This window comes from Cannabis sativa, chromosome 2 (assembly GCF_029168945.1).
Source record: "Cannabis sativa cultivar Pink pepper isolate KNU-18-1 chromosome 2, ASM2916894v1, whole genome shotgun sequence".
In the NCBI taxonomy this organism is placed as follows: Eukaryota; Viridiplantae; Streptophyta; class Magnoliopsida; order Rosales; family Cannabaceae; genus Cannabis; species Cannabis sativa.
In genome coordinates, this window is record NC_083602.1 from 4,280,803 (window position 1) to 4,308,431 (window position 27,629).

The following is a 27,629-nucleotide window of genomic DNA, read 5'->3' on the forward strand; positions in this document are numbered from 1 at the left end:
TACGAAGGAACATCTTTAAATAAAGCAGATTCCATCTCTTCGAAGCCAAGCAGTCACCTTTTTTTTTCTCTTACATAATGTATATATGATGCTCCTTCAAAAAAATTTATTTTGATTTTGATTTTTTTTAATTTTTATTTTGAGAACTAATAATATTCATTAATTATTATTCAAAATATAAAATATTTATTAATTATTAATGTTATAAATGCAAGAACTTTGTACTAAATTTAGCTTAAAAAAATGAGTCAATATTATATTTGGCTTAAATTTTATAATTGTGCTTCAATGTATTTATGTGTAAAATTACCTTAAAAATTAGTTAACATTTAAATTTAATGAGTGTCAAAAGAGTAATTAAAAAATGTGATATTTTTGTGGTCATGTAAATTTAATTTATGTGACCAAATGGTGTATAATTTAAGTTAAATTTATCTAAAAAATGACTCAATGTTATATTTGACACAAATTTTACATAGTACTATAATGCATTTAGGGATAAAATTAGTGTAAAAAAGTTAGGAAAAATATTAAATTTTTATTGAAAGTAAAAAGTTATTAATTAGCAAAAGAGTAAATAAAAAAGTGATATTTATTGTGGCATAAAATTTAGCCCGTATTATATTATTATATTTTATGCTAAATTCGATATAATTTTTAGCATATGATAAATTTAAATCACTTTATATACCACCCATATGAACCATATTTTTAGCACTCCATTAAAATACTCTTATATTTTATAATACATTTAGTCACAACTTTTAATCAAAGCTAAATTTAGCTCACATTATACACCATCGTTGAAATTTAATCTTATGAACATGAACTATAGCACTCCATATATGCTCATATGCAAATTGATAACTTTTTTATTATCAAAAGAAGAAAAAAAACTAAATATTTAAAACACGAATTAATTACTTGCTTTTTTATTTATTATTATGATTATTTTAAAACACGGATAATGAGAAATATGTAGGGTGTTAATATAATCTATGTAAATATTTTTGCAATATAGAATCACATTTTAAAGAATATTAAAGATTGAGAAAATGTGAGGTTCATGTTCAAACAGTTCCTAAATCCCAAAACAAAATTGTCCAATTCTTTCTCACAAAGCAACAAAACAAAGTCTAATCATTTATCCATTGTCACTAAAATTCTATTACATTATGTTACTAAGTTACTTTGTCCCCAACAATTGAAGTTGACTCAAATGCCTTCTTCCTTTGAGATGAGAATCCATATCAATCTTACCACTGCAACTCACATTACAAACATGGCAGTATGGATGGTAAACCTTAGGCTTCGCGACAGGAGCAATGGCGGTCTTCACACTCGACGATGAAACTGCAATGTTGTTAGTCTTCAAGATGCCTTTAGACATGTCATGTCTAACAATGATTGGGAAAGCTTGTTTCCCCAACTCATTGGATTGATTTTGAGCATAGGAAAATACAACTTTAGGAGTATCCATTTGGTTCTTCGCCAAGTTTCTTGGCTCCCCCTCAGTAGATTGATTTGATTTCTTAGGGATGACTATCTTTGGCTGGCTCTTCTTGGCTTTAGTTGCCTCTTCCATTTCCATATCCTTGTGTTTTCTACCTTGAAGATGAGAAAAGAAGGTGATTTCGCTTTGAACTTTCACCTTACACAAAGGACACTTCCACTCTTTTTGAAATGATTTTGGAAGAAGAGGAAGAGAAAGCTGTGCTCTTGCTGATGGGATTTCAGGAACTGTTTGTTTTGCCTCTGTAGTTATAATTGTTCTCTTCTCAGTTACCTCGGCGGGTTTAGGCTCTACACGGCTAGCCTGCGAATTAAGAAGTGAAAGTAAAGAAAAGGATAACAATGCAGAGGCCAACTTCATAAAATTTCAATTTGAGTACTTCAAATTTCCATTTTCCAATATCATTAAAATGTTACCTGAACAGGTTCTTTAACTTCTTTCTTCTCTGTTAATTTAACATCACTAACATCTTTCTTTGTCAAATTAGGCCCATCAGAGCTTGACTATAACAAACAAATTTCATTCAAATCACACATTGTCCACAATTTAATTTAATAAAGAGATCATTAAAAGACAGAGAAAGCTAAGCAAATGACTTTGTTCCAACTTCTACTAATGGCTGCCAAATTCAACAATATAAAGAAAGCTAACCTGTTTAACCAATTTGTCATCTTCAACTGAAACTGGTTTGATCTCCTTCACCTCGGGGTTCTTTGTGCTATCGCTACTCGGCTAAACCAACAGTAAGTGAAAAACAAAAATCTGTTACTAAATTTCTACATAATGAACGAATGAAAATTATAGTTATTCATCCTTTGGTATTGTATTTGAAGTACCTAATAAACTTATTATTATTAAAGAAAATTATTTGAACTATTACATAAGATTGGGTTAGATTTTATTTGTTAAATTACCATTTGAATTTGATTTTGATTGAATTATTAGATTAATTTAGTACTAACTGTTGGATTAAAATCCTCAAAGGCTCATATGTATATTAGTGTATTGCTATTTGAAGTTTGACCCAAAATAAAGTGATCATTTTAGTAATTATGGGTCATTGGGTATTAAAGTGTCATGGGCTAAATGTGTAGATACCCTAAGTGATATTTCTAATTTATTGAGGGGCTAAATTAGAAATACTTAAAATTAATAACCTAGCTATGAGGTTATAAATTGGTAGTGGTCCCCAAGAAACAAGTGCCAATTTCTATTCTCATCTTCCCCCATCAAGAGAGAAAATTAGAAAACCTAAGTCTTGTTTTCTTGGAAGATCATTACCCAAAATCACCACAAAGATTATCTCTACAAGATGGATTAAGATCATCACTATCTATGAATTAAGGTACGCTTCCGCCATTTGAATTCTTCTCTTTGAATCAACAAAGGTATTCTTTAGATCTATAGTTATACACTTATAATTATATGTAATATGTTTATCTATAGAATTGAATTTTGTTGTTGCATATTTTATGAGTGATATAGAAACTAACAAGTGGTATCAAGAGCCACTTTTGATTGATTCTTTGAGAATTTAAGGTTTATGTTAAAGAAATTTGGGAAATTTAAAAATTAGGGTTATGGTCTTTCCACTTTTTGGCTTGAGATATAAATTTATATATGTTTATATCATGATGATTAAGTAATGCTATTTTTTGGGTTTAAATTTTATTTATTTGTTTTGGTTTCATAATATATCGTTATCCTCTGATGTATTGATGTATTGATTTTTTATGACTACCGTATAAATATAACTTGATGTTTGATTGCCATTGAATCAATGGTTTAAGATAAGTTATGAATTACAGTAGCACACCCTCGAGATTACAACAATACTCATTCCAAATTATTACTACAGTTACCAATAAATTCAAAATACATGTTATATCTTTTATCCTAATATCAATTTCGTAGTATTTTTTTTTCATTAAGGGGATTAAGCTTTTGGATATACATATATGGGAATTAAGGATTTGGTAAGATATTATTTGGTATATATTTATTGTATTCATTATGTAAATATATATATATGGGAATTAAGGATTTGGTAAGATATTATGTGGTATATATTTATTGTATTCATTATGTAACTATATATATGGGAATTAAGGATTTGGTAAGATATTATTTGGTATGTATTTATTGTATTCATTATTTAAATATATATATATATATGGAAATTAAGGATTTGGTAAAATGTTATTTAGTATATATTTATTATATTTATTATTTTTTATTTGGGATTGATGTGTTATTATATATTGAGATAAAGTTAAAACTCATTTGAATCAATTTTGTTCAAATTTGGCATACTAAAATTTTAAAGTTTGTCTCTCATTCTAAATGAGTTGATTGAAACATGATGTCGCCAAAGCAACCTCTCTTGTGCAGATTGCTCATGAGGAATGTTAGATGTTTGTGTGTGTGTTTCTCATGTAAGTATTGATCGGCCCAAAGGAAGGTTATACTTATTTTGAGGGCACACATACTTGTGGTGATAAATATGTGACAATTATAAGGTTTCCATGTGAACAATATGTACAGTCCAAAGATTGACAAATTGTTTGACAGGATTTATTGTCAATATTTGATTGCTACAACAAGAGTACCGCTTACAGTTAATATTATTGTCCAAAGACTTGATATTAATGGTGTGTTTGGTATCTTGAGATGGGATTTGCCATTATTTGAACTTATTTTGTTATGTTGATTCTTTTGTGAACCCTTGGTTATTTTGTTCTATTTTTTTGCTCATGTTTTAGTTATATCTACCAACATAAAGTTAATTCTCATGCCAATGAGATAAATTTTTAAGTAAAGGAAAGATGCAAATATGCTTCTTTAGCTACATTGTTTAAAGAAAGGATAAGGACAAAGATAAAATTCAGTATGTTGCATATGGAACACTGTTAAAGAAAGTGCAAAAGATTTTAGATATGGAATTATCTATGACTTTTACAAAAGGAATTAAAATAAGGTTAAAGTGTTCCAAGTATGTCATTAGACATATCTAATGAAAATAAGTTTCTCACTATGGTTTGTTTTGTAAATGATTTAATTTATTGTACCTAACTATACTTAATAAGTAATTTTTTATGAAATTTCTTATGTAAGTATACTATGGAAGGTAATCTATGAAACTAAAAGCCAAGTGATGATGAAATATTCATCTTTAGGGGCAAAAGTGAAACATCTACATATGAGGCTATAAGGATATTCAAACTATGGTTAAAGACTAGTTATTTTTTGGATTTGGAAAAGACTTATACAGTATCATCACCTAGATGAGTTTTGGTTTTGAATTCTATTTTGAATAAGTTAGGACATTCTTGTTCATTTAGAATTTAAAAGTCTTTTCCAATATTGGTTCTACTAGCTCTTTAATTTATGAATTTATTGAAATTTGCCTCATATAAAGAAACCTTATAATTTCTCTTATGGTACAAAATATAAATTGAATCATGAGAATTCTATTATACTTTGGTATAAGTATTAAGATTATATCTCCCAAAAGGAGAATAGAAGGACTTATTTTTAATAGAATTCTTGATCCCTTGATTTAATAAATTTTAGATTTTATAAAGGGGTAACAAACAAACATAAAGAAATCAAGCGACAAAATAAAAGTTTCATTATCTAAGAATTTATGCTATATTTTGGTAGATCTTTCCTCATGGTTTTATGGAATGATCAATAATAGTATCTTGTCTTCAGACTAATGAAACTTGTTTTGTTCATAAGGCATTAATCTTTAGACGTTTCTTTTAAATTTTTTAAACCATAGTTGACAAATCAACTAGGTAAGAAAATTAAAATCGTTGAAACTAACTATGATGGTTAACACTACCATGGGAGGTATGACGAATCAAGTGAATAACGTCTAAGATTATTTTGCACAAATACTAAAGAAATGTAATTTCATCTTCCAATACAAAATGTTAGGCAAACCTAACATGAAGGGTATTTGAGAGATGTAATTAACATTTATCTAAGGACATGACTAGAAGTGTGATAATTCATTCTTCGTCATGAAACTCGTTTTTGGGGAGAAACACTTAAGAATGCAACATAAATTCTGAACTGTGTATCAAGTAAAGTATAAGTTAAAACTCTTTATAAACTAAGGTTGTGGTTAGACTCATAGTCTAACATATAGATATATTCTATTTGTGGATGTTCGATTAAGATGAGGTCTTATAAGCCTCATAAAAGCAATACGGACTCCAAAATAGTAAGGAACTATACTTTACTGTATACTCTAGTAATTAAAAAAGCTACAATTTTTGTGATCCCACATTATGGTTCAATTTTGAGACGAGAAACTTTAATAATTTTAAGGATGTTGAGTTTGGGGAAGAAATAAGATTATTATAGATATTGTTCTTGAGAAGGAATTGACGTTAAACTCAATTCCAACTATCACTTTTGACAATGTTTAGTTTTTCAGGACTTTCATTGATCAATAAGTGAATCCAGAACCTTGATAAGACAATATCAAACAACTTCTCATTCAAGATATGGTAAATGTTTCAGATAATCAAACTCAACAACCTCAAAGGTCAGTGTCATTAAAGAAATCCATGAGAGAAAGGACATAAGGAAATAATGGAATGATAGACGATGATCCAATCAACTTTTATCATGCCATGAAGGTTCCGACTCTCGAAACTGGACTGATATCATAAATAAAGAGTACAAATTGATGTGAGACAATAAATTTTTTGGTAATTTTCCTATTGCTATAAGGTGTAAAACTAATTGGTTATAAATAAATATTTATAATCAAGAGGGATGCAAATTGCAATGTGGAGAGATGCACATTATGTCTTGCATGTAAGGAATTACTTATAAAGCATATATTTATTCTTTTGAATAGACTTTCTTTGGTTTAATTGAAAGACTATTTCAAGACAAGCATGACACTGACTGCTCATTATGGTCTTGAGTTATATCAAATGGATTACTAATGTGTCATTTATCAATAATGATATTGATGACAAAAGTTATGTGTGCAACGAGAAAACTTTGTGTCCAAAGATCCAAAGAATATGGTTTGCAAATTAGGAAAATCCATGTGTATACTCAAGTAAGCTTCTCGTGAATAATTACACAATTTTCATTAAGTATTCTCATTTGGTTTTTGAGATAAAAGCTTTTGATGATTGTGTATATATCACAGGTTCAGTGGGAGTAAGAATATGATCCTGGTATTATATTGGTGAACAATTGCTTGCCATTAATGATATACTCTTTTTTATTAGGAATTCAATATATGTTGAGAATGTTCTTGAAATATTCTTGAATTATAACAAAAGAGATATATCAATAAAATATTCAAAAAAAATTGGCATGAAAGATACTATACCAAGTGATAAGCTTGTAGCTAAAGAAAATAAGTTGTCTAAATTATTGCCCTAAAAGCAACCTTAGAATTCAAGAAATATAGAAGATTCTTAATTTACATTAGAATCTAATATATGCTCAAGCATGTATGTATTTGTACTTATACATATTAAGAATGTTGGATAGATATTTAAGTAACCATATAAGGAACTTTCGGTATGCAGCCAAATAAACTATAAGAAATTTAAGGAAAACAAAATACTATATGTTCACTTATCAGAAATTAGAAAACAGAAAATGTTGGAGATCATTAAGATTTCTAATTCTGATCTTATAAAGCTTTTAGTTGTGAGATTTTTGTCACATATGGCTGCAAAAAAAAAAAAAATTAAGAATGGTATTGAAAGCTATTAAAGATATATTTTGTGACAATAAATCAATCAGGTTGCATTTTAATAACAACATGAACTCTATGAGGTCAAAGGCACATTGACTTTGAGCTAATTGTTATTAAAATAAAGTTCAGAGTAATAAGGTGTCTATAGAACATAATAAGGACAAATTCCATATTTTATGTGATCTGGATCATTAAGAATATACCACTTAAGGCTTTTCAGGAGCGTATTGCTCATATATGGATGTGGTATTATTTAAGATTGTGCTGGTTTAGTGGGAGTTTGTATTTGAGATGTTCTATCAAGCTGATACATATTTATGGTTTGATTCTGCAGATAAAGTATGGATTTAAGTTTTGAGTACTCTGAATGTATTCTTTCTATTGAGGTTTAAGTATAAGGTTAGAAAGAATTAATAAAGAATTGATCTCAATTAAGGAGGACCAGTTGGAAATACACATGCTAAGATCACATTTGCATGTAATTTTCATGCTACGCATCCATGATTGATCTATGCCATTTGATTATATTGATATACGTGACCATTGATGGGTTTAGCTACGATAAATGTTGCGAAGGCCGCTTTGATCCTATGTTAGTATAATTAATGGACGAGATTGTTTTGAAATACCTATAATTATGATAGCAAAAGTTAAGCGCTTATAAGGTTACACACTATCAGAAAACATATGTAGCCCAAATGGGAGATTGTTGGATTAAAATCCTCAATATGGGCTCATATGTATATTAGTGTATTGCTATTTGAAGTTTGACCCAAAATAAAGTGATCATTTTAGTAATTATGGGTCATTGGGTATTAAAGTGTCATGGGCTAAATGTGTAGATACCCTAAGCGATATTTCTAATTTATTGAGGGGCTAAATTAGAAATACTTAAAATTAATAACCTAGCTATGAGGTTATAAATTGGTAGTGGTCCCCAAGAAACAAGTGCCAATTTCTATTCTCATCTTCCCCCATCAAGAGAGAAAATTAGAAAACCTAAGTCTTGTTTTCTTGGAAGATCATTACCCAAAATCACCACAAAGATTATCTCTACAAGATGGATTAAGATCATCACTATCTATGAATTAAGGTACGCTTCCGCCATTTGAATTCTTCTCTTTGAATCAACAAAGGTATTCTTTAGATCTATAGTTATACACTTATAATTATATGTAATATGTTTATCTATAGAATTGAATTTTGTTGTTGCATATTTTATGAGTGATATAGAAACTAACACTAACTTGTTAAACCTTCGAGCCATGATGAACACTGAACAAGGACAGAGAAAGAAAAACCAGAGAAAGATCAAAGAGAAAGAATTGGAGAAGAAAAGAGAATCTCATTGAATGATTTAGAGGGCTTGTTTGGTACGTTGTATTAGGTAGTAGTGTATTATATTATATTAAATTAGATTATATATCTTATACTTATATAATATTATGTTAAACTTTAATTTATTTTATACTAAAATATTATATATATTTAGGTGCCTATAAAAGTCAATACCACATATAGTTTTACATAAAAATATTGTATAAAATACAATACAATACAGTGTAATACGACATACCAAACAAATCCTAAGAGTACACAGTATACATACATCATCATCAACAAGCTCAACAGAAAATAACTGAAAGAGACTAACAACCGAGACAGTTAAAACTAACTAACAACCAAAACAGTTACAACTAACTAACTGTCTTAACACAACTTGTGCTTAGTATCCAATAGAATAAAATGATGGGACTAAATAAAATAGAAATATGAGAAAGCTATAATATGTGAGATAACATTTTAATTGATTTGTCTTATTTTTATAGGTTGAAAAAACAGAGTTTTCTTTCTCCCAAACATTATAAGGATTAAACTAAGAAAAAATAATTAGAGAATTACTTGGTTAGCTGATGTAACTTCCTCCTTTACCACGTCTTTAGAATTTATATCTTTCACCACAGCAACATCAAAATTGATCGAGTTTGACTACAATAAAAGAATAATAAACAGGGTGTAAATGTAATACATTAATTTAGTAGCTAATCCAAAAGAAGAAAATTTCTCTAATCTCAATATCTACTATCCCTTTTCTCAATAATAACATGTCATGATTCTCATAAACCTATTTTCCACTTAAACTAAACAGTCATTTTTACAATGTCATCTTTCTTTAGTATAAAAAATACTTACTTTGCTGGCAATGTTGTCAAGAACTAGTTCATATCCATTTTCTCTTGCATTTGTTGTCCCTGTCTCACCTTGATTTTTCTTTTCTTGGTTGGAGCAGTTAATAATGGAGAAGCAAGGGTGGAGAAGGTGTTTATAGACATAAAAAGCAGCATCAAAGTGAGGTATCACTAGCCAACAAACAACCACTAACCTAATGTATGTCCAAAATGGTAACCTGAATGAAAAAGCCACAAATTTTTTGTTATTTAAGTATATATGAAGGCCTTAAAATTTTAAGGGTTTTTACACTAGAGATTGAAATGTTTAACATTTTTATTTTTTTATGTTGTGGAGCGATTTTTTTTTTCAAAAATACTGTATTTTTTTAAAAAAAAAAATGTGTAAGTCTCCTAGTCTCATATCACTCACATTGCAAAAACTAAATAATATATATATGTATTACCTTTGGAGGAGGGTTCCTAAAGCATGTTCAATAAGCAAAATCAAAGAGAGGACAATCCAGTAAGCATTCAACTTTTGAGCATCTTGTAAGGTATTAATCTCAATTGCCTTAACAGAACAATATCTGTCCAGTCACAAAATAATCATCCAAACAACATTTTCTAATAATGAATTAATATTATATATACATAATAAAGTAATAATGAATAAAGAAATCTATACATAAATATGGAGAAAGAATAAAAAAGGGCTTACGAAGGATACACAAAGGCAAGTAGAGGCCTTCATATGTGTACACATCATCAACAAAACAAAAACAAAAAAACAAAGAGATTATAGTTAATTAAGCAATAATTAAACATTTATATATATAGAGGAAATTATAATAATGCATCATACCATGCAAGATCGTGTAGAAAATAAGTAAGAAGAATTTGAAGAAACCCAGAAAAACCCATCATCAATATTCTATCTTGAACTATAGAAGTGAATAAGTTGATTTTCTCTTTCTCTTTGTATGTTTTTTTTTTTACTTCAATTTGTGTAAGTGAAGAGTCACTGTACGAAGGAACATCTTTAAATAAAGCAGATTCCATCTCTTCGAAGCCAAGCAGTCACCTTTTTTTTCTCTTACATAATGTATATATGATGCTCCTTCAAAAAAAATTATTCCCTTTCATTTGGGAAATTTGATTTTTTATGCTTACATTTGGTTAAAAAAAAATTTCTAAACAAATAATAACTAATATTTGTAAAATATGACAATTTTTATGATATCCCTAAAATACCCCTATTTACATCACCCCATCTACACCATCGGACCACCCATCGGACCATCCATCGGGCCACCCCATTGGGCCACCATCGGGCCACCCATCGGACCCATCGGACCACCCATCGGACTACCATCGGACCAAATCTGCTACCAATTTTTTTTTTTTTATGTTTTTGTACATACAAAAGTAGCATCAGGTGACTATCGGACCACCATCGGACCCCATCGGACTACCAATTTTTTAATTTTTTTTTTTTATGTTTTTGCACTAAAAAAAAGTATGGAAAATTTGAGAGGGGTATTTTTGAGTTTTAGATAAAGTGGTCATATATTTTCAATGATGATATGTATTAGTTTAGAAATAAAATATTAGGTATATGTAAGTATAGAAAATCAAATTTCCCTTTCATTTTTATTTTTTTAAATTTTTATTTTGAGAACTAATAATATTCATTAATTATTATTCAAAATATAAAATATTTATTAATTATTAATGTTATAAATGCAAGAACTTTGTACTAAATTTAGCTTAAAAAAATGAGTCAATATTATATTTGGCTTAAATTTTATAATTGTGCTTCAATGTATTTATGTGTAAAATTACCTTAAAAATTAGTTAACATTTAAATTTTATGAGTGTCAAAAGAGTAATTAAAAAATGTGATATTTTTGTGGTGTAAATTTAGTTTATGTGACCAAATGGTGTATAATTTAAGTTAAATTTATCTAAAAAATGACTCAATGTTATATTTGACACAAATTTTACGTAGTACTATAATGCATTTAGGGATAAAATTAGTGTAAAAAAGTTAGGAAAAATATTAAATTTTTATTGAAAGTAAAAAATTATTAATTAGCAAAAGAGTAAATAAAAAAGTGATATTTATTGTGGCATAAAATTTGGCCCGTATTATATTATTATATTTTATGCTAAATTCGATATAATTTTTAGCATGTGATAAATTTAAATCACTTTATATACCACCCATATGAACCACATTTTTAGCACTCCATTAAAATACTCTTATATTTTATAATACATTTAGTCACAACTTTTAATCAAAGCTAAATTTAGCTCACATTATACACCATCGTTGAAATTTAATTTTATGAACATGAACTATAGCACTCCATTTGCTCATATGCAAATTGATAACTTTATTATTTTCAAAATAAGAAAAAAAAAATATTTAAAACAGGGATTAAGTACTTGCTTTTTTATTTATTATTATGATTATTATAAAACACGGATAATGAGAAATATGAGTGGTAATATAATCTATATAAATATTTATACAATATAGAATCACATTTTAAAGAATATTAAGATTGAGAAAATGTGAGGTTCATGTTCAAACAGTTCCTAAATCCCAAAACAAAATTGTCCAATTCTTTCTCACAAAGCAACAAAACAAAGTCTAATCATTTATCCATTGTCACTAAAATTCTATTACATTATGTTACTAAGTTACTTTGTCCCCAACAATTGAAGTTGACTCAAATGCCTTCTTCCTTTGAGATGAGAATCCATATCAATCTTACCACTGCAACTCACATTACAAACATGGCAGTATGGATGGTAAACCTTAGGCTTCGCGACAGGAGCAATGGCGGTCTTCACACTCGACGATGAAACTGCAATGTTGTTAGTCTTCAAGATGCCTTTAGACATGTCATGTCTAACAATGATTGGTTCCCAATCATTGGTCAACAAAGCTTGTTTCCCCACCTCATTGGATTGCTTTTGAGCATAGGAAATTACAACTTTAGGAGTATCCATTTGGTTCTTCGCCAAGTTTCTTGGCTCCCCCTCAGTAGATTGATTTGATTTCTTAGGGATGACTATCTTTGGCTGGCTCTTCTTGGCTTTAGTTGCCTCTTCCATTTCCATATCCTTGTGTTTTCTACCTTGAAGATGAGAAAAGAAGGTGATTTCGCTTTGAACTTTCACCTTACACAAATGACACTTCCACTCTTTTTGAAATGATTTTGGAAGAAGAGGAAGAGAAAGCTGTGCTCTTGCTGATGGGATTTCAGGAACTGCTTGTTTTGCCTCTGTAGTTATAATTGTTCTCTTCTCAGTTACCTCGGCGGGTTTAGGCTCTACACGGCTAGCCTGTGAATTAAGAAGTGAAAGTAAAGACAAGGATAACAATGCAGAGGCCAACTTCATAAAATTTCAATTTGAGTACTTCAAATTTCCATTTTCCAATATCATTAAAATGTTACCTGAACAGGTTCTTTAACTTCTTTCTTCTCTGTTAATTTAACATCACTAACATCTTTCTTTGTCAAATTAGGCCCATCAGAGCTTGACTATAACAAACAAATTTCATTCAAATCACACATTGTCCACAATTTAATTTAATAAATAGATCATTAAAAGACAGAGAAAGCTGCCAAATTCAACAATATAAAGAAAGCTAACCTGTTTAACCAATTTGTCATCTACAACTGAAACTGGTTTGATCTCCTTCACCTCGGGGTTCTTTGTGCTACCGCTACTCGGCTAAACCAACAGGAAGTGAAAAACAAAAATCTGTTACTAAATTTCTACATAATGAACGAATGAAAATTATAGTTATTCATCCTTTGGAAGGCCTCTTTAGTCATTCTACCGAAATGGTGGAAAAACAATTTCAATGCTTTATAAAGCAACCAAACGAACGAATGGAATGAAAAAGGTTTCCATTCCATTACTCCTAACCAAACACACCCTAAGATTTCATTGAATTGAAGTATCATAGTTCTATAACATCTAACATATCATATCTTCCATACCTTGCCAGCAATGATTTTTTCCAAAGCTTCAGTTCCATTTTCCCTTATATATTTCTCCACTTCAGTTAAAACTCTCTCTTTCTCAACTGATGTATGCTTCTGTTGGGAAAACCAGTTTAAGATAATCTGGTGATCCATTGAAAGGCAAGGGCATAAAACATGTTTGTAGACATGAAAAGCGCCATCGAAATAAGGTATCACTAGTGAAAAGACAGTAACTAGCCTAATGTAAGGCCAGAGTGGGAACCTGACAAGTGAAAATTGCATAATGACAGATAAGAAATTTGTGTTAGAATAAATTTCTCACTCTAATCTTATGTTGTAGAGTTATTAGATTGTTGAGAAACTTTAATAATCAGAAATGAAGCATCCTATTCATCTATATCAAGGGTCATTATCAGAATCCTAATACATAATGATTTGCCTTTTACTCTCTATGGAAATGTATTGACACAAATAAGTGGTACTAATAACATCGAGCATCAGTGTCGCTCTGTAAATGGTTAGCAATTTTCTATAATTATTGTTAAAGTAAAATAAGTAGAGCCCGAGATTGAGTTGTATCAATAGCGATATTAAGAAAAAGTTTCCAATCAAGGCAACTTTCTAATTCTTCAATTACTTAATACTAAATGAAGAAAAAAAGCAAATGCTTGGTGGTCAAATTATGAAATTTTATGAACCCCTTTAGTACTAATTTCCTGTTTTACCATGACATTTTCTGAAAAACCAAGAGGAAAAACATTCTCACAACATAGGAAATCAAATAAAAAACTTCATGTCATCATGTTACAAACATGAAAGAAAACATAGTAGTGTAAAAAAACTTACCATTCAAGGAGATTCAAAGTGTGTTCAAGAAGCAAAATCAGAGAGAAGACAACCCAATAAGTGTTCAACTTTTGAGTTTCCAAAACAGAATTGGCCTCAATGGCCCTAATAGAAGCACATCTGTCAAAAAAATTAACATGATTAAGGATATACACATAAAAATATTTACTTTCATTACATTTATATTAATGATCATGTTCTTCTCCACAATAGTAAAAAAGTAAAGGAAATTTTCAACACTTGACAAATGCTTACAGTGGATAGACCAAAGCAACGATAGGCCTGCACATTCATTAACCAAAAAAAGAAGCATGTGTAAGAACAAGAGATGAGTTCTTTTTTAAAAAAAATAAAAAATCCAAATTTAATATTAAGGAATATATGAAAAACATACCAAGCAAGATAAGTTAAGGAATATTTGAGTGAAAATTGAAGAAAACCAAGAAGAGTCATCATCTTCAAGTTCAACCCTTTAATCTTTATGAGGGGTTTAGAGTTTAGAGTGGCTTGTATATAAATATAAATATAAATATAAATATATATTGTAGGAGATTATATGTGAGGCTGTGTTGTTGTGACTCTGTATGTGTATGTATGTATAGTACAATAATGACTGATCCCAAAGAAAGAGGAAGACAACGCGAAGAAGAAACCTTCGGAAAAAGCAGTTTTAAGAAAGAAAGAAAGTGGAAGAGTCGCCTTCTTCATTGTCTCCAAACTCAAAAGTCTTTCTTTATTTTTATTAATAATAATTAATAATCATTTCTTGATTGGTTCGTACATACCCCACCTTTATTCTACTATTTTGTTTGGGAAATTTGAATTTATATGCTTAAATAATTAAAAAATTTTATTATTATACCAAAAATTTACACTATAAAAAAATTATACTTTTTTTTTCAAAACCCCAAAAATACCCCCTCACAATTCTCTCTCTCTCTGCATCATCTCTCTCTCTCTATCTCTCTCAGCCAACTCTCTCTCTCTCTCTCTCAACTCACAGTCGACCCCAACGCCACCCGAACCCAAACCCCATCCCCATCGGACCCAAACGCCACCCACTCTCGGACCCAAACGCCACCCACGAAACCCACTCTTTCTTCCTCTCTCTCTCAAATCGCAAAAAAAAAAAAAAAGTTTCAGAGCCGATGGTCGGACCTTGGGGTCCGATGGAGTCCGACCAATCGGACCCATCGGACCCAAGGTCCGACCATCGGACCTTTCTCTACCTCTCTCTCTCAAATCGCAGAAAGAAAAAAAAAAAAAATTTCACAGCCTCGTCGGACCTTGGGGTCCGATGGGGTCCGACCAATCGGACCCATCGGACCCCAAGGTCCGATGGTCGGACCTTTCTCTTCCTCTCTCTCTCAAATCGCAGAAAGAAAAAAAAAAAGTTTCACAGCCTGGTCGGACCTTGGGGTCCGATGGGGTCCGACCAATCGGACCCATCGGACCCCAAGGTCCGACCATCGAACCTCTTTCTTCCTCTCTCGAAATCCGAAGAAAAAAAAAAAAAGAAAAGAAAAGTCCCACAGCCGAAGGTTTCGTGGGTGGCGTTTGGGTCCGAGAGTGGGTGGCGTTTGGGTCCGAGAGTGGGTGGCGTTTGGGTCCGATGGGGATGGGGTTTGGGTTCGGGTGGCGTTGGGGTCGACTGTGAGTTGAGAGAGAGAGAGAGAGTTGGCTGAGAGAGATAGAGAGAGAGAGATGATGTTTGTGAGGGGGGTATTTTTGGGGTTTTGAAAAAAAAAAGTATAGTTTTTTTATAGTGTAAATTTTTGGTATAATAATAAAATTTTTTAATTATTTAAGCATATAAATTCAAATTTCCCTTTTGTTTTTATCCAAACATAACGAAATTAATTTTTTTTTAATAATTATTTTTAAAAATTATTCTTTAATATTTTTTTAAGGTTAATTTTAATATTTATTTTTATAATTTATTTTTCTATATTATGTATATATTTCTTAAATTTTTTTTTAAAAAAATTTAATATAATTTTTTCGTCATAATATTTAAAATATAATTTATTTGATAAGTATATTTTGTTAGAATATAAATGGAAAAAAAAATTAAAAATTTAGTATGATTAAAAATTTAAATTTTATATAAAATAAAAATTATTAAAATAAGAAATCTTTAAAAAAATTTAAGGTGTAAATAAAATTTCACCAAATTTATTATACTTTTTTTGTCTTTTCTTTTTTGATAGTTATATTTTCTTTATGTTAATATTAATTATTTTTTTTAATGTATATATATTCAGAAAAGAATGTATATATATATTTTTTTAATAAAATCGGTATCTTTATTAACTAATCAAATCGTGAATAACAATAGAACGTGCTTTAGAGGAATAATCTTCCAACTGAAGCACACAACCTGGAGAGAAACAAAAGTCTCTAGTGAGCAAGCTTGTTTGCAAATCGTTTGACAAAATAAAATTTCACATTGTCTAAAGATAAAGGCAACACACGAACATCATGTACTAAAAGACCAAAAAAAGATGACATAGAGATTTTACTTTGAATAGCTTGTATGCATACCAAATTGTCTGATTCCAGACTTGTCCCCAATTGTGCCGATCAATCCAACTTAAAGTTTCTTTGATGCCAATCATCTCAGCAACTTCAAGTTGAACCCTTCCCAAATGACCCTGATTGAAAGCCTCCACGACATTGCCATGGCAGTCGCGAGCCACACTCCACCCAAACCTGCCTTCATGATCATATAAGTCGCCATCAACATTAACCTTGATCTTTCCTGAAGAAGGTGCACTCCAATGCTCAACCAAACGGCCTCTGTCGAACAATGAAGACAAAGGAAGGCCCTTTCTTTTTTGAGCGTCTTTGAACTGATCAAGTAGCATTCTTGCTTATGTAACCACATTTGCAGCAGTTCAACCTTTTTGCTGCCAAACAAAGTCATTTCTGGCACGCCAAATGGCCCAGCTGACCATAGACGCCTCCTCCAACTCGCCTTATCTTCCTCGGCATTGCAGCTCCAGCAGCCAATTGTTGAAATCATCATCCATATTACTGCCGACATCCACACTTAACCTGTTCCAGCAAGCACGAGCATGAACACACCCAACTAACACATGAAAAATAGTTTCAGCTATAGTGAGACACGAGGGGCATGTTGGGTTAACTGGAACATGTCTTTTTTCCAATTGGACACAAGTTAGTAACGAGCCTGAAGTCGCCCTATATAAGAAGTTGCTGACTTTAGGGGGAACTTTTAAACTCCATAAATCCTTCCAAACGACGTTAGCTCTAGTAACAAGCCAAGCTCCTTTTTCTTCTTGTAAGAACTTGTAGGCACTCTTAACCGAGTAGTGCCCCAATCGTTCGAACCGCCAGCTCCAATAGTCGGATATGGCAGTAGAACTCAATTGTATAGAAAAAATCAGCTCTTGATCTCTATCATCAAAGAGATCCTTAATTACCTCTTCATCCCACTCTCGTGAATTCATTATGAAAAGGCTGCTTACAGCTTGATTAACAAGAGCAGGATGTGAAGAAATAATATAGCCATTCGTGTTGAGTGGAAGCCAAGGGTCACATAAAATTGAAGCAATCTCATACGTATGCAATAACTCTAACATTATGAGCTTCCTCCTCTGTTGCTTTACAATAGATGTAACTATCGTCATCAAATAACATATGTGAAATAACAGGAGCTCTTTTAGCAACTTTACAACCTGTAATTAATCCACTCTGCTCATAACTACGCAGCAAATTAGAGAAACCCTCAGCACAGAGAATAAACAAATATAGTGATAAATGATCACCCTGGCGCAACCCCCTTCGTGCAACAATAGGGCCCAACTCCTTTCCCCCATGAGAGATCGTGTACGAGACAGTGCCCACACAATGCATAATCAAATTAATCCATCTACCATCAAAGCCCATTCTTTCAAGCATAGCTCGAAGATATCCCCATTCAAGTCGGTCGTAAGCCTTGCTTATGTCAAGCTTAAGTGCCATAACACCATCACGGCCTCTTCTCTTCCTCTTCAAATAATGCATTATCTCATAAGAAATCATAATATTATCCGATATTAAACGACCTTGGAGAAAACACTTTGAGTCTCTGATATAATTGAAGGCATAACAACTTTGAGCCGATTAGCAATGACCTTTGAAACAATCTTATAAAGAACGTTACAAAGGGCAATAGGTCTTAAGTCTCCCATGTCCATTGGTTGTTTCTTCTTAGGAATTAACACTAAATTAGTGTTATTTAAACCTCCACAAAGCTGCCCCGTTTGAAAGAAATCCTGAACCAAAGTAATTATATCACTACTCACAACCGACCAACATTTTTGAAAATTATATTATATTTACTCAGATGTCTTTCTTCCCTCCCACTCCCAACCTAGGGTTTTCTTTATTTTCCCTTTTTATTTGAGAGTTTTATTTGCATTCTAAAAATTTATTAATACATTCTATTTTAATAATTTTAATTTATATAAAATATATATTTTTAATTATGTTTGAATTTTTTTTCTTCTAATTCATATTCTTAAAAAATATATCTACTAAATAAAATTAAATTATATTTTAAAATTATAACAAAAAAATCAAAATTAAAATTTATCTAAAATTTTAATAAAAAAATCATACACGATTTAAAAATATATATATATGAAAATAAAATTAAAATATATACATATTAAAATTGACACAAAATAATGTGAGATTTTCTTAAAAAAATATATTAAGAGTCATTTTTGAAATTATTTTACTTATTTTTTAAAATATTAAGGTGAATTTTAGTGGGTACAAATAGAATTTTCTTTTTTTTATCTTCCATATCTTTTCCTTTTATTTTTCTCCACATATTCTATCCTCCATCCATTCTCTCTCTCTCTCTCTCTCTCTCTCTCTCTCTCTCTCTCTCTCTCTCTCTCTCTCTCTCTCTCTCTCTCTCTCTCTCTCTCTCTCTCATGTCATAAGTAATTGGTTACCATCGGGGTAACTTGTTACTATCTTACAAGTAGTCATCATGATACTCGTTAAAATATTTGGGGTAACCAGTTACTACAGTAAGTAATCCAATTACCATCAATAAAACTGGTTACTATCTTAGGAGTAACTAATTACCAAGTCTATGAATCTAATTGTAAAAACTTTGATAGTGGTCCCACCACATCAGTTGCATTATTTTTTCTCAATTTCTACTGTCATAGTAATCAATTGATTATATTTGCACCTAATAAGATGTGTAACTAATTACATGTGTATTATTGGCGCCAATTGTAACCATTTGGTATTTTATTGGTGTCATAAGTAACTAAAAACAAAAAGTGAATTTTCCAAAAAAACAAAAATCAAGTTTTGGTATTAATTATTTTAGAATCTGATATTTTATGTTGATGTGGCAGAAATATTATTGTAAATAAGTTAGTTGGATGTATTTTTTTTGTAATTATCTTAAGAAACTTACAAAAATATTGAAATTTGAATTAATTTTTATAAAAATATTGTCACACAGAAAAGTTTTCAAAATTACTATGTTTTCATAAATAATCACTAGTAGAACACAAAAAAAAAAAACAACTCAAAACAACAGTAGAACAACTAAAAAAACACTAGTGAAAACTTAACACAGTATACTGTAGTATGAAACTTATTAAAAAAATACAGTAAAAAAATAAAAAATACCGTCTGACAGTATTTTTCATTAAAAAATAGTAAAAGTTAGTATACCATGTAAATTTCCCATTATTTTTAAGTATAGAATTACAAATCTTGCTATTTATTTATTTCTAATTGAGTGATCTGAATCACAAATCTCGCTTATTTATTAGAGTTTTTATAAAAATATTAGATTTTAGATAAAAGTTTATAATTTTACTGCCATACGATTTTTTTTTTACAAAAATATTATCTTTTTATAAAATAATCCTAAAATAACAAAACAGAACAATTAAAAACAATAGTGAAACAACTAAAAAACAACCATAGAATAACAGTAAAAACTTAACGCAGTATAAAACTTACGCAGTATTTTTTTTAAAAAAAAAAATTACAGTATTTGTGAAAAAAAATTCCACCCTGCAGTAAAAAAAAAGAAAAAAAAAGTTAATAAATTTGTGTAAAAATTCTTAATTATTTGCATAGATCTATAATTACATGGGATAAGTTGAAAAATACCTCTTTTTTGTATTCATTAATCAAAAATACCCTCATATTATTTTTTTATTAAAATATACCTACTTTTTTGAGTGGATTGCCTAATATACCCTCACTCTCTACTTAAATCTAGCATATAATTTACATAATCTAAGGGGTCTTATGGGAACATCATCTATAAAAGTGGGTATATCTAAAAAAATATGAAAATCGAGGTAAAAATTAAAACAAATAAAATAAAGTAGGTATACAATGTAATTTTCTCTAATTACATCCACGTTATTAGGCCTAGGCCTGTGGGCCAATATCCATAATGTAAGTGTAATTTCAAGAGTTTTGTTTTTTGTTTTTTTGTTTTTAAGGAAAATTTTCTATGCTTCTAGAAAGAGAAGGCCTGAATAATAAAATATATAAACTTCAAAACATTCCAAATTACAATCCAAATTACAAATCTATCATCAATCTATCTTTTTACAACTTCTCAAAACATTTTCTATGCTTCTTGCTAATGATTTTAAGAGAGGAAAATGATAGCAAATGACTCTAAATTATAGAATTTATATTAAAATTTGTAGAGAAATGTCCACTATTTATTATTTATATTATTTTTTATTACATAAAAAAAATTAATAATTTTTTTTTTTCATATTTTTTTTAGAATTAGAAACAAATTACTTAAATATTATGGTATATCTATATTAATTTTATTAAAATCTTTTTTATTTGAAAATTATGTCGATTTTTTTATGAGTTATTGTGGGTTGTTGGTATATAAATTTTGTTGTACAATATATTTCTGTTTCGTTGTATGGTATATTATTATTCTTAAATGATATTTATTTTTTATTTTACTGTGTATAATAATAGTATATAATTTTATTAGCATAATACAAATAATTGGGAAATTTGACTTTTTATGCATTTTATAAGAGATAATTGGTTAGGAGAACCAATAATTAGGGTAATTTTAAAAATAGGATACTTTTACCAAAACCCCTAAAATATTCTCATAATTTCTAACCCTTTCTCTCTCCTTCTCAAACAAACTCTCTCTACCCACTTCGCCTGAACCGAACCGCGCGACCCCCACCTTCCACCACGAGACGACCCCACCTCCGACCGAGACGATCGCCACCTCCGACCGAGACGCCTCCGACGGAGACCCAAAGAACCACTCCGATCGAGACCGCACGGTACCGACTATACATTGGTCGGATCCAAGAACAACATACTCGTCAAGACCATCGGACCCCAATCCCATCGGACCTAAGGACAAGACCATCGGACCCATCGGTCCGAGCATCGGACCAATCAATTTTTGGGGGGTCCGATGGTCCGATTGATAGTGTGCATCGGACCAATGCATCGGACCCCTAAGTTGGACCATCGGACCATACAATCGGACCATCGGACGGACACCATCGGACCCCTAAGTCGGACCATCTGACCTTCACCATCTTCTTCCCCAGATCCGAAACGCCTCTTCTCCATTAACGGATGGATCCGAATCCCATTTTCGCTTCGGGTCGCCTCGGAGTGGTCGTCGGTTGAGCGTTGACGGTCGGGGTTGAGCGTCGACGGTCCTGGGTTCACCGTGGACGGCCGTGGGTTGAGCGACGACGTCTGCTGCGGGTTTGAAATTTCGTGGGTTGGTTGCCGTGAGTGTAGGTAAGTTGAGAGAGAGGATGAGATGGGATTTGAAATGTGAGGGGTAGTTTTGGGAAATTAGTAAAGTGATCATATATGACCAATTTTAATAACTATGCATTTAGGAGAAAAATTATAGGGTATTTTAAGTATGGAAATTCAAATTTCCCTATTTTAATGTATGTATATAATTTTGTTGGCATGCTACATATATTTAACAATTATTTTTTATATATTTTAATTGTATGATATAATATTTATTTAAAATAATATTTAATTCATAACTATTCTATTATATACAATAGTGGTATATAATTTTATTGTCATGGTGTATATATTTTAATTATGGTATAGTATATATATATATTAGTAGTATATATTTTTATTATTACTATTGGTCGGAGCTTCATAGCTCTACCCATCTTTGTCACCTAAGTACACAATATAGACCCACTTTACTCACAAATTATCTTGCTTGGTAGCAATTGACCAAATATATTTTCCATTGTAACAGTATTCTATTGAATAGTTCTTTTAAAACCCAAGCTACCTTCTCTTTTCGATTTGCAATCCTTTTCCCAAGAGATCAATCCTCGACCATCATATTCAGCAATCCCCTCCCATGGAAAAGTAAGACACACCACATTCACTTTGTGAAGCACTTTCTTGGACAACACCATGATTTTGGCCCAATAAGCACGACTGGCGATAAGAACTGAAGTGATTAATGTAAATTGCTCTGCATTTGAGAAAATACGTGAACTCTAAACTCTAATTCTAATTTGCACCATCTTCTCTATGAGTATCTCACTTTTAGTTGCTGAATAGATGGGAATTTTCCCAAGTACCTAAATGGCAAAGCACTTCTCACAAATCCTGATGAATCCACCAATCTTTGAACTTTTTCTTCCTTCATGCCATGGCTGATTAAGATGCACTTGGAAATAGACCAGAGGTTTATGAAAATAATTTGAGCTCTTGTAGCATAAGATACATTATTTGCAACACCATGACTAAAATGCAACATATCATCTATAAAGTAAAGATGGTTTAATTTAAGATCAGCACAACCTTCATGGAACTTAAACTCTTTTTTCCCCACTTTCCTCATTATCCTTAACAAATATTTCACGCCAAGAACAAAAGGCAGAGGAGACATTGGATCTCCTTGGTGTAAACTCCTCATGGCTCTAAAGAAGCCCTGCATGGTACCAAACATAAGGCTAAAATGGGGAGTACAAATTCAAACCATTACTAGCTGAATAAATTCTTTAGGAAAAGTAAAGGCTTCCAACATTTCTTCAGTGAACCCCCATTTAGCTGTATCACATGCCTTCCTCAATCTAGTTTAATCATACAATTAGCTTTAGCATTCTTCCTTCCATAATGTCTGTAAGAACTCTCAAATATGGAGTTCAGACTTTGAGCAGAGAACAAAAAGTAACAGAGGAAAATATGGAAGTGAATTGAATGAAAAATGAAAGCTCAATCTGAAACATAGATTGAGTGTGCCTTTATTTATATTAGTTTCAGTACAACATATTGAATCAAGATTACAACTAACTTGAGCTTAACTACCTCTAACTGACTTAACCGAAAGCAACTGAAAACAGAATAACTAACTAACTGTTATATTCCAACATCCCCCCTCAAGTTACACTTGGTTGGCCAAGTGTTAACTTGTCAAATAGATAATGAAAAGTGGTTGCCGGGAGAGGTTTGGTGAAAAGATCTGCTATTTGTTGTTCGGTTTCAACATATCTTACATCCAATTGGTGAGCCAAAACTCTGTCTCGGACAAAATGTAAGTCGACTTCAATATGTTTTGTGCGAGCGTGGAACACGGGATTGGATGCAAGAGATCCTGCCCCGAGGTTGTCACACCAGAGAATGGGGCATTGAGGTAGTTTGATGGAGAGTTCAGTGAGAAGAGATTCAAGCCAAATCAGTTCGGAAGTGGCCAAAGCTAAGGCACGATACTCGGATTCTGTACTAGACCGAGCCACAACAGTTTGCTTTTTGGAGCACCAACTAACCAAATTGCCTCCAAAGAATATGCAATAACCTGAGGTGGATTTTCTGTCATCATAACACCCTGCCCAATCAGCGTCTGTAAAGCCCTGAAGATCAAGTCTTGAAGAAGCTTGGAAGGTGAGACCAATGTGAGTTGTACCGGCTAGATATCGCAAGACTCGTTTGCAAGCTCCCCAATGTTCAGAGGTGGGATTTTGCATGAATTGGCTGAGTCTATTGACAGCAAAGGAGATGTCAGGGCGTGTCATTGTGAGGTATTGTAGAGCTCCAATGATGCTTCTATATTGAGTTGGATTTGTCATAGGAGTGCCATTGTGAGCTGTTATTTTAGTGGAGGAACACATTGGGGTGGACTGAGGCTTGGAGTCCAATAACTGAGTTTTAGCCAAGAGATCTTTAATATATTTGTGTTGAGAGAGCAATATGGTGTCATCGGTTCTGTGGACTTCAAACCCCAGAAAATAGTGGACTGGTCCGAGGGTTTTAAGGGCAAATGTGTTGTTTAGAGCAGAAATGACTTGTTGGACTTGTGTGGAGTTGGCACCAGTAATTAAAATATCATCCACGTAAACTAAAATGAGAAGGAGCTGGCCATTTGAGTTTGTGAAAAATAGGCTTGTGTCTGATTTGCTGTTGGTATAACCCCAGTTGAGTAAAGTGGATTTCAGAGTATCAAACCAGGCCCGTGGGGCTTGTTTTAGTCCATAAATTGCTTTGTTGAGTTTGCATACATGATTGGGGAATTGAGGGTCAACAAAACCTTGTGGTTGAGCCATGTAGACATCTTCTTGAAGGGCCCCATTCAAGAAGGCATTATTAATGTCTATTTGTTGAATTTCCCAACCATGTGTGATGGCCAAAGTAAACATAATCCGTATAGTGCATGGTTTGATAACTGGGCTATATGTTTCAAAATAATCAATGCCTGCTGTTTGTTGGAATCCCTTGGTAACTAGGCGAGCTTTGAGGCGCTCTACAGAACCATCAGCATTGAATTTTATGCGATAAACCCATTTATTCTGCACTATGATCATATCAGAGGTTCGGGGAACAAGTTTCCAGGTCTTCTTGTTCTTGAGGGCTGTAATTTCATGTTGCATAGCTGCATTCCACTTTGCACTTGCAAGGGCAGCCTTAAGTGTTGTAGGTTCTGTGTCATCACTGAGATTAGCAACATAAAGTTTTGGTTTAAAAATACCATGCTTAGATCGGGTAATCATAGGATGTATGTTTGGAGCTGAAGGAGAAGTAGGGACTGTGGAATCATCTGAAAGTGGTGTGGATATGGAGGCTACAGGTGCTACAGGAGACGATGATGGTGATGGTGAGTCTGAAACAGAAGCAGTGGCATCTGCTTCTTGTTGGGGACTGGACAGAGAAATGGTATGTGGTAAACCAGATGGTGCTGTTTGTGTTACAGCAGACACACTAGGCCGATTTTGAGGAACAAGAAAAGCATCAGAGTAAATAATTTGTGTTGGGATGATTGGGGAGGAAGTTGATGAGGGAAAGAGAGAGTTATAGGGAAATTCTTGTTCATTGAAAGTTACATTTCGAGAGACATAAATTCGACCCGAGGGGTGTAAGCACCGAAAACCTTTAGATGAAATACTATATCCTATGAAAACACATTGAGATGATCTAAATGATACTTTGTGTTGTTCATATGGTTTGAGTAAGGGGAAACACAAGCACCCAAAAACTTTAAGCATGTTATAATCGGGTGATTGATTAAACAATTTTTCAAATGGTGAGAGATTATTTAGAATAGGTGTGGGGAGCCTATTTATCAAATAGGCTGCTGAAGCAAAAGCTTCCCACCAGAAGTGTAATGGCATATTGGCTTGTGCAAGCAAGGTTAATCCAGTGTCAACAACATGACGATGTTTCCTCTCCACTCTACCTTGTTGTTGGTGAGTGTGAGGGCAAGAATTTCTTTGGACAATTCCTAAAGATTTATAAAGAGAGTAAAGTGGTTCATATTCTTTGCCAAGATCTGATTGAACAGCTCTAATCTTTGTATGAAATTGTCTCTCAACAAAACTATTAAACTGAGCAAAGATATTGGTAACTTCAGATTTATTTTTCATAGGAAATATCCAAAGAAATTTAGTATAGTCATCCATGAAGCTAACATAATATTTGAAGGCATCAGTAGAGGGATAGAAAGAAGGACCCCATACATCAGTTAAAAGAAGTTGAAATGGCTGACTTGTTTTATTAGAAGTAGTTTTGAAAGAAAACTGATGTAATTTGCCTACTTGACAGGCAGTACAAAAGTCAAGTTTCTTACACTTGATATTGGGAACAATTTGGGGTAACACTTTATCTAAAATGGCTTGAGATGGATGACCAAGTCGACAATGCCAAATATTGGTGAGTTGAGACTTGTCATGGACCGGGTTGCTTGTAGTTGTGTGATTATAGGCAGTAGGTGGATTTGTGAAAGATGCAGTGGCTTGCTGTTCAGAACCTTGAGACTTGGGGTTATGAACGTGGAGTTTGTAAAGACCCTCACTGAGATGGCCCTGCAGAAGGGTTTTGCTGGTTTTCTTGTCCTTAATAAGGCAACAAATATCATCAAATTCAAGAGTGACATTATTATCTTTAGTAAATTTGGAAATGCTAAGAAGATTTTTTGTAACATTTGGTACATGTAGAATATCTTGTAAAACAAGAGAGTGATTGGGATGAGTGGTGGGAACAGAACTGTTGCCTAAGTGATGAATTGAAAGAGTGGAACCATTACCTACAACAACCTTGGCCTTTCCTTTGTAATCGGCTGCTGTATTGATATTGTCAGCATCATTGGTCATGTGGTGAGTTGCACCACTGTCCAAGTACCATGCTGTTGAGAAATCTGGTGTCGAATTCATCTCAGATAAATTTGCTTGAGGATTGTCATTGGGAGTTGAAGAAGATGTAGCAGCACCTGTATTTCCTTGAAATGTAATGTCAAATCGGTGATAGCATTTTAATGCAATATGGCCAACACGGCCACAAAGTTGACACATTGGTCGATTTCCTCGACCTCCTCTGTTAGAGTTATTGGATCGACCCCCACGATACGCACCACGATAACCTCTTGGAGGGTATGAACCTCGATTACCACTGGTATGAACATTGGCCAAATTGGCTTGAATATTGTGAAGAGAATCGGTTGTGTGTTGTTGTATGCGCATTTCTTGACTTTGCAACATGAATTGGACCTCAGGAAGAGAGAGAGATTCAGAACGAGAGGTAAGATTAACAATGACAGCTTCATACTCAGAACCAAGACCACCAAGAATATAAAGAACCAGATCATCATCTTTAATTGATTGTCCAGCAGCAGCAAGGTTATCAGCATACTGTTTCATCTTTAGGATGTAATCTTCGATTGACAGGGACCCTTTCTTTGTGGTTTGAAGAAGGTTTCGAAGTTGCAGTAGTCTGGCTCGAGATCTCGTGGCAAATAGTTGGCCAAAAGTGTGCCAAATCTCAGCAGAGGTTGCACAACGAATGACATGGCCAAGCATATGTTCAGTGACAGAGTT

At 32.2% G+C, this 27,629-nt stretch overlaps 2 protein-coding genes and 1 non-coding gene across 3 annotated transcripts; all 3 read right to left on the reverse strand.

The window, feature by feature from the left end:
* Window positions 1–1,028: 1,028 nt before the first annotated feature.
* On the reverse strand, window positions 1,029–10,432 carry LOC115720729 (uncharacterized). Its single transcript, XM_030649897.2, has 8 exons — window positions 10,287–10,432; window positions 10,143–10,169; window positions 9,889–10,011; window positions 9,447–9,660; window positions 9,156–9,242; window positions 2,165–2,245; window positions 1,930–2,016; window positions 1,029–1,816 (listed from the first exon to the last, which is right to left on the reverse strand). Exons 1-8 carry the CDS (start codon window positions 10,346–10,348, stop codon window positions 1,187–1,189), a joined length of 1,311 nt encoding a protein of 436 aa, XP_030505757.2. The 5' UTR covers window positions 10,349–10,432; the 3' UTR covers window positions 1,029–1,186.
* Window positions 10,433–11,970: 1,538 nt separating this feature from the next.
* LOC115720730 (uncharacterized) lies at window positions 11,971–15,058 on the reverse strand. Its single transcript, XM_030649898.2, has 7 exons — window positions 14,669–15,058; window positions 14,530–14,556; window positions 14,275–14,394; window positions 13,444–13,690; window positions 13,091–13,171; window positions 12,892–12,978; window positions 11,971–12,778 (listed from the first exon to the last, which is right to left on the reverse strand). The coding sequence occupies exons 1-7, from the start codon at window positions 14,728–14,730 to the stop codon at window positions 12,131–12,133; spliced, it is 1,272 nt and encodes a 423-aa protein (XP_030505758.2). The 5' UTR covers window positions 14,731–15,058; the 3' UTR covers window positions 11,971–12,130.
* Window positions 15,059–27,337: 12,279 nt separating this feature from the next.
* LOC115708492 (small nucleolar RNA Z247) lies at window positions 27,338–27,413 on the reverse strand. The gene has a single exon (XR_009686582.1). It is a non-coding gene; the product is annotated as a small nucleolar RNA Z247 (small nucleolar RNA).
* Between the last annotated feature and the right edge of the window lie 216 nt (window positions 27,414–27,629).

Coding starts and splice junctions, on each gene's coding strand:
- LOC115720729 (XM_030649897.2), bottom strand. CDS start 10,348: ATGATGGGTTTTTCTGGGTTTCTTCAAATTCTTCTTACTTATTTTCTA. Junction 9,661..9,888: donor TTAGGAACCCTCCTCCAAAG/GTAATACATATA, acceptor TTTTTCATTCAG/GTTACCATTTTGGACATACA. Junction 9,243..9,446: donor TTGACAACATTGCCAGCAAA/GTAAGTATTTTT, acceptor CTTTTATTGTAG/TCAAACTCGATCAATTTTGA.
- LOC115720730 (XM_030649898.2), bottom strand. CDS start 14,730: ATGATGACTCTTCTTGGTTTTCTTCAATTTTCACTCAAATATTCCTTA. Junction 14,557..14,668: donor TCCTTAACTTATCTTGCTTG/GTATGTTTTTCA, acceptor ATGAATGTGCAG/GCCTATCGTTGCTTTGGTCT. Junction 12,779..12,891: donor AAGTTAAAGAACCTGTTCAG/GTAACATTTTAA, acceptor CTTAATTCACAG/GCTAGCCGTGTAGAGCCTAA.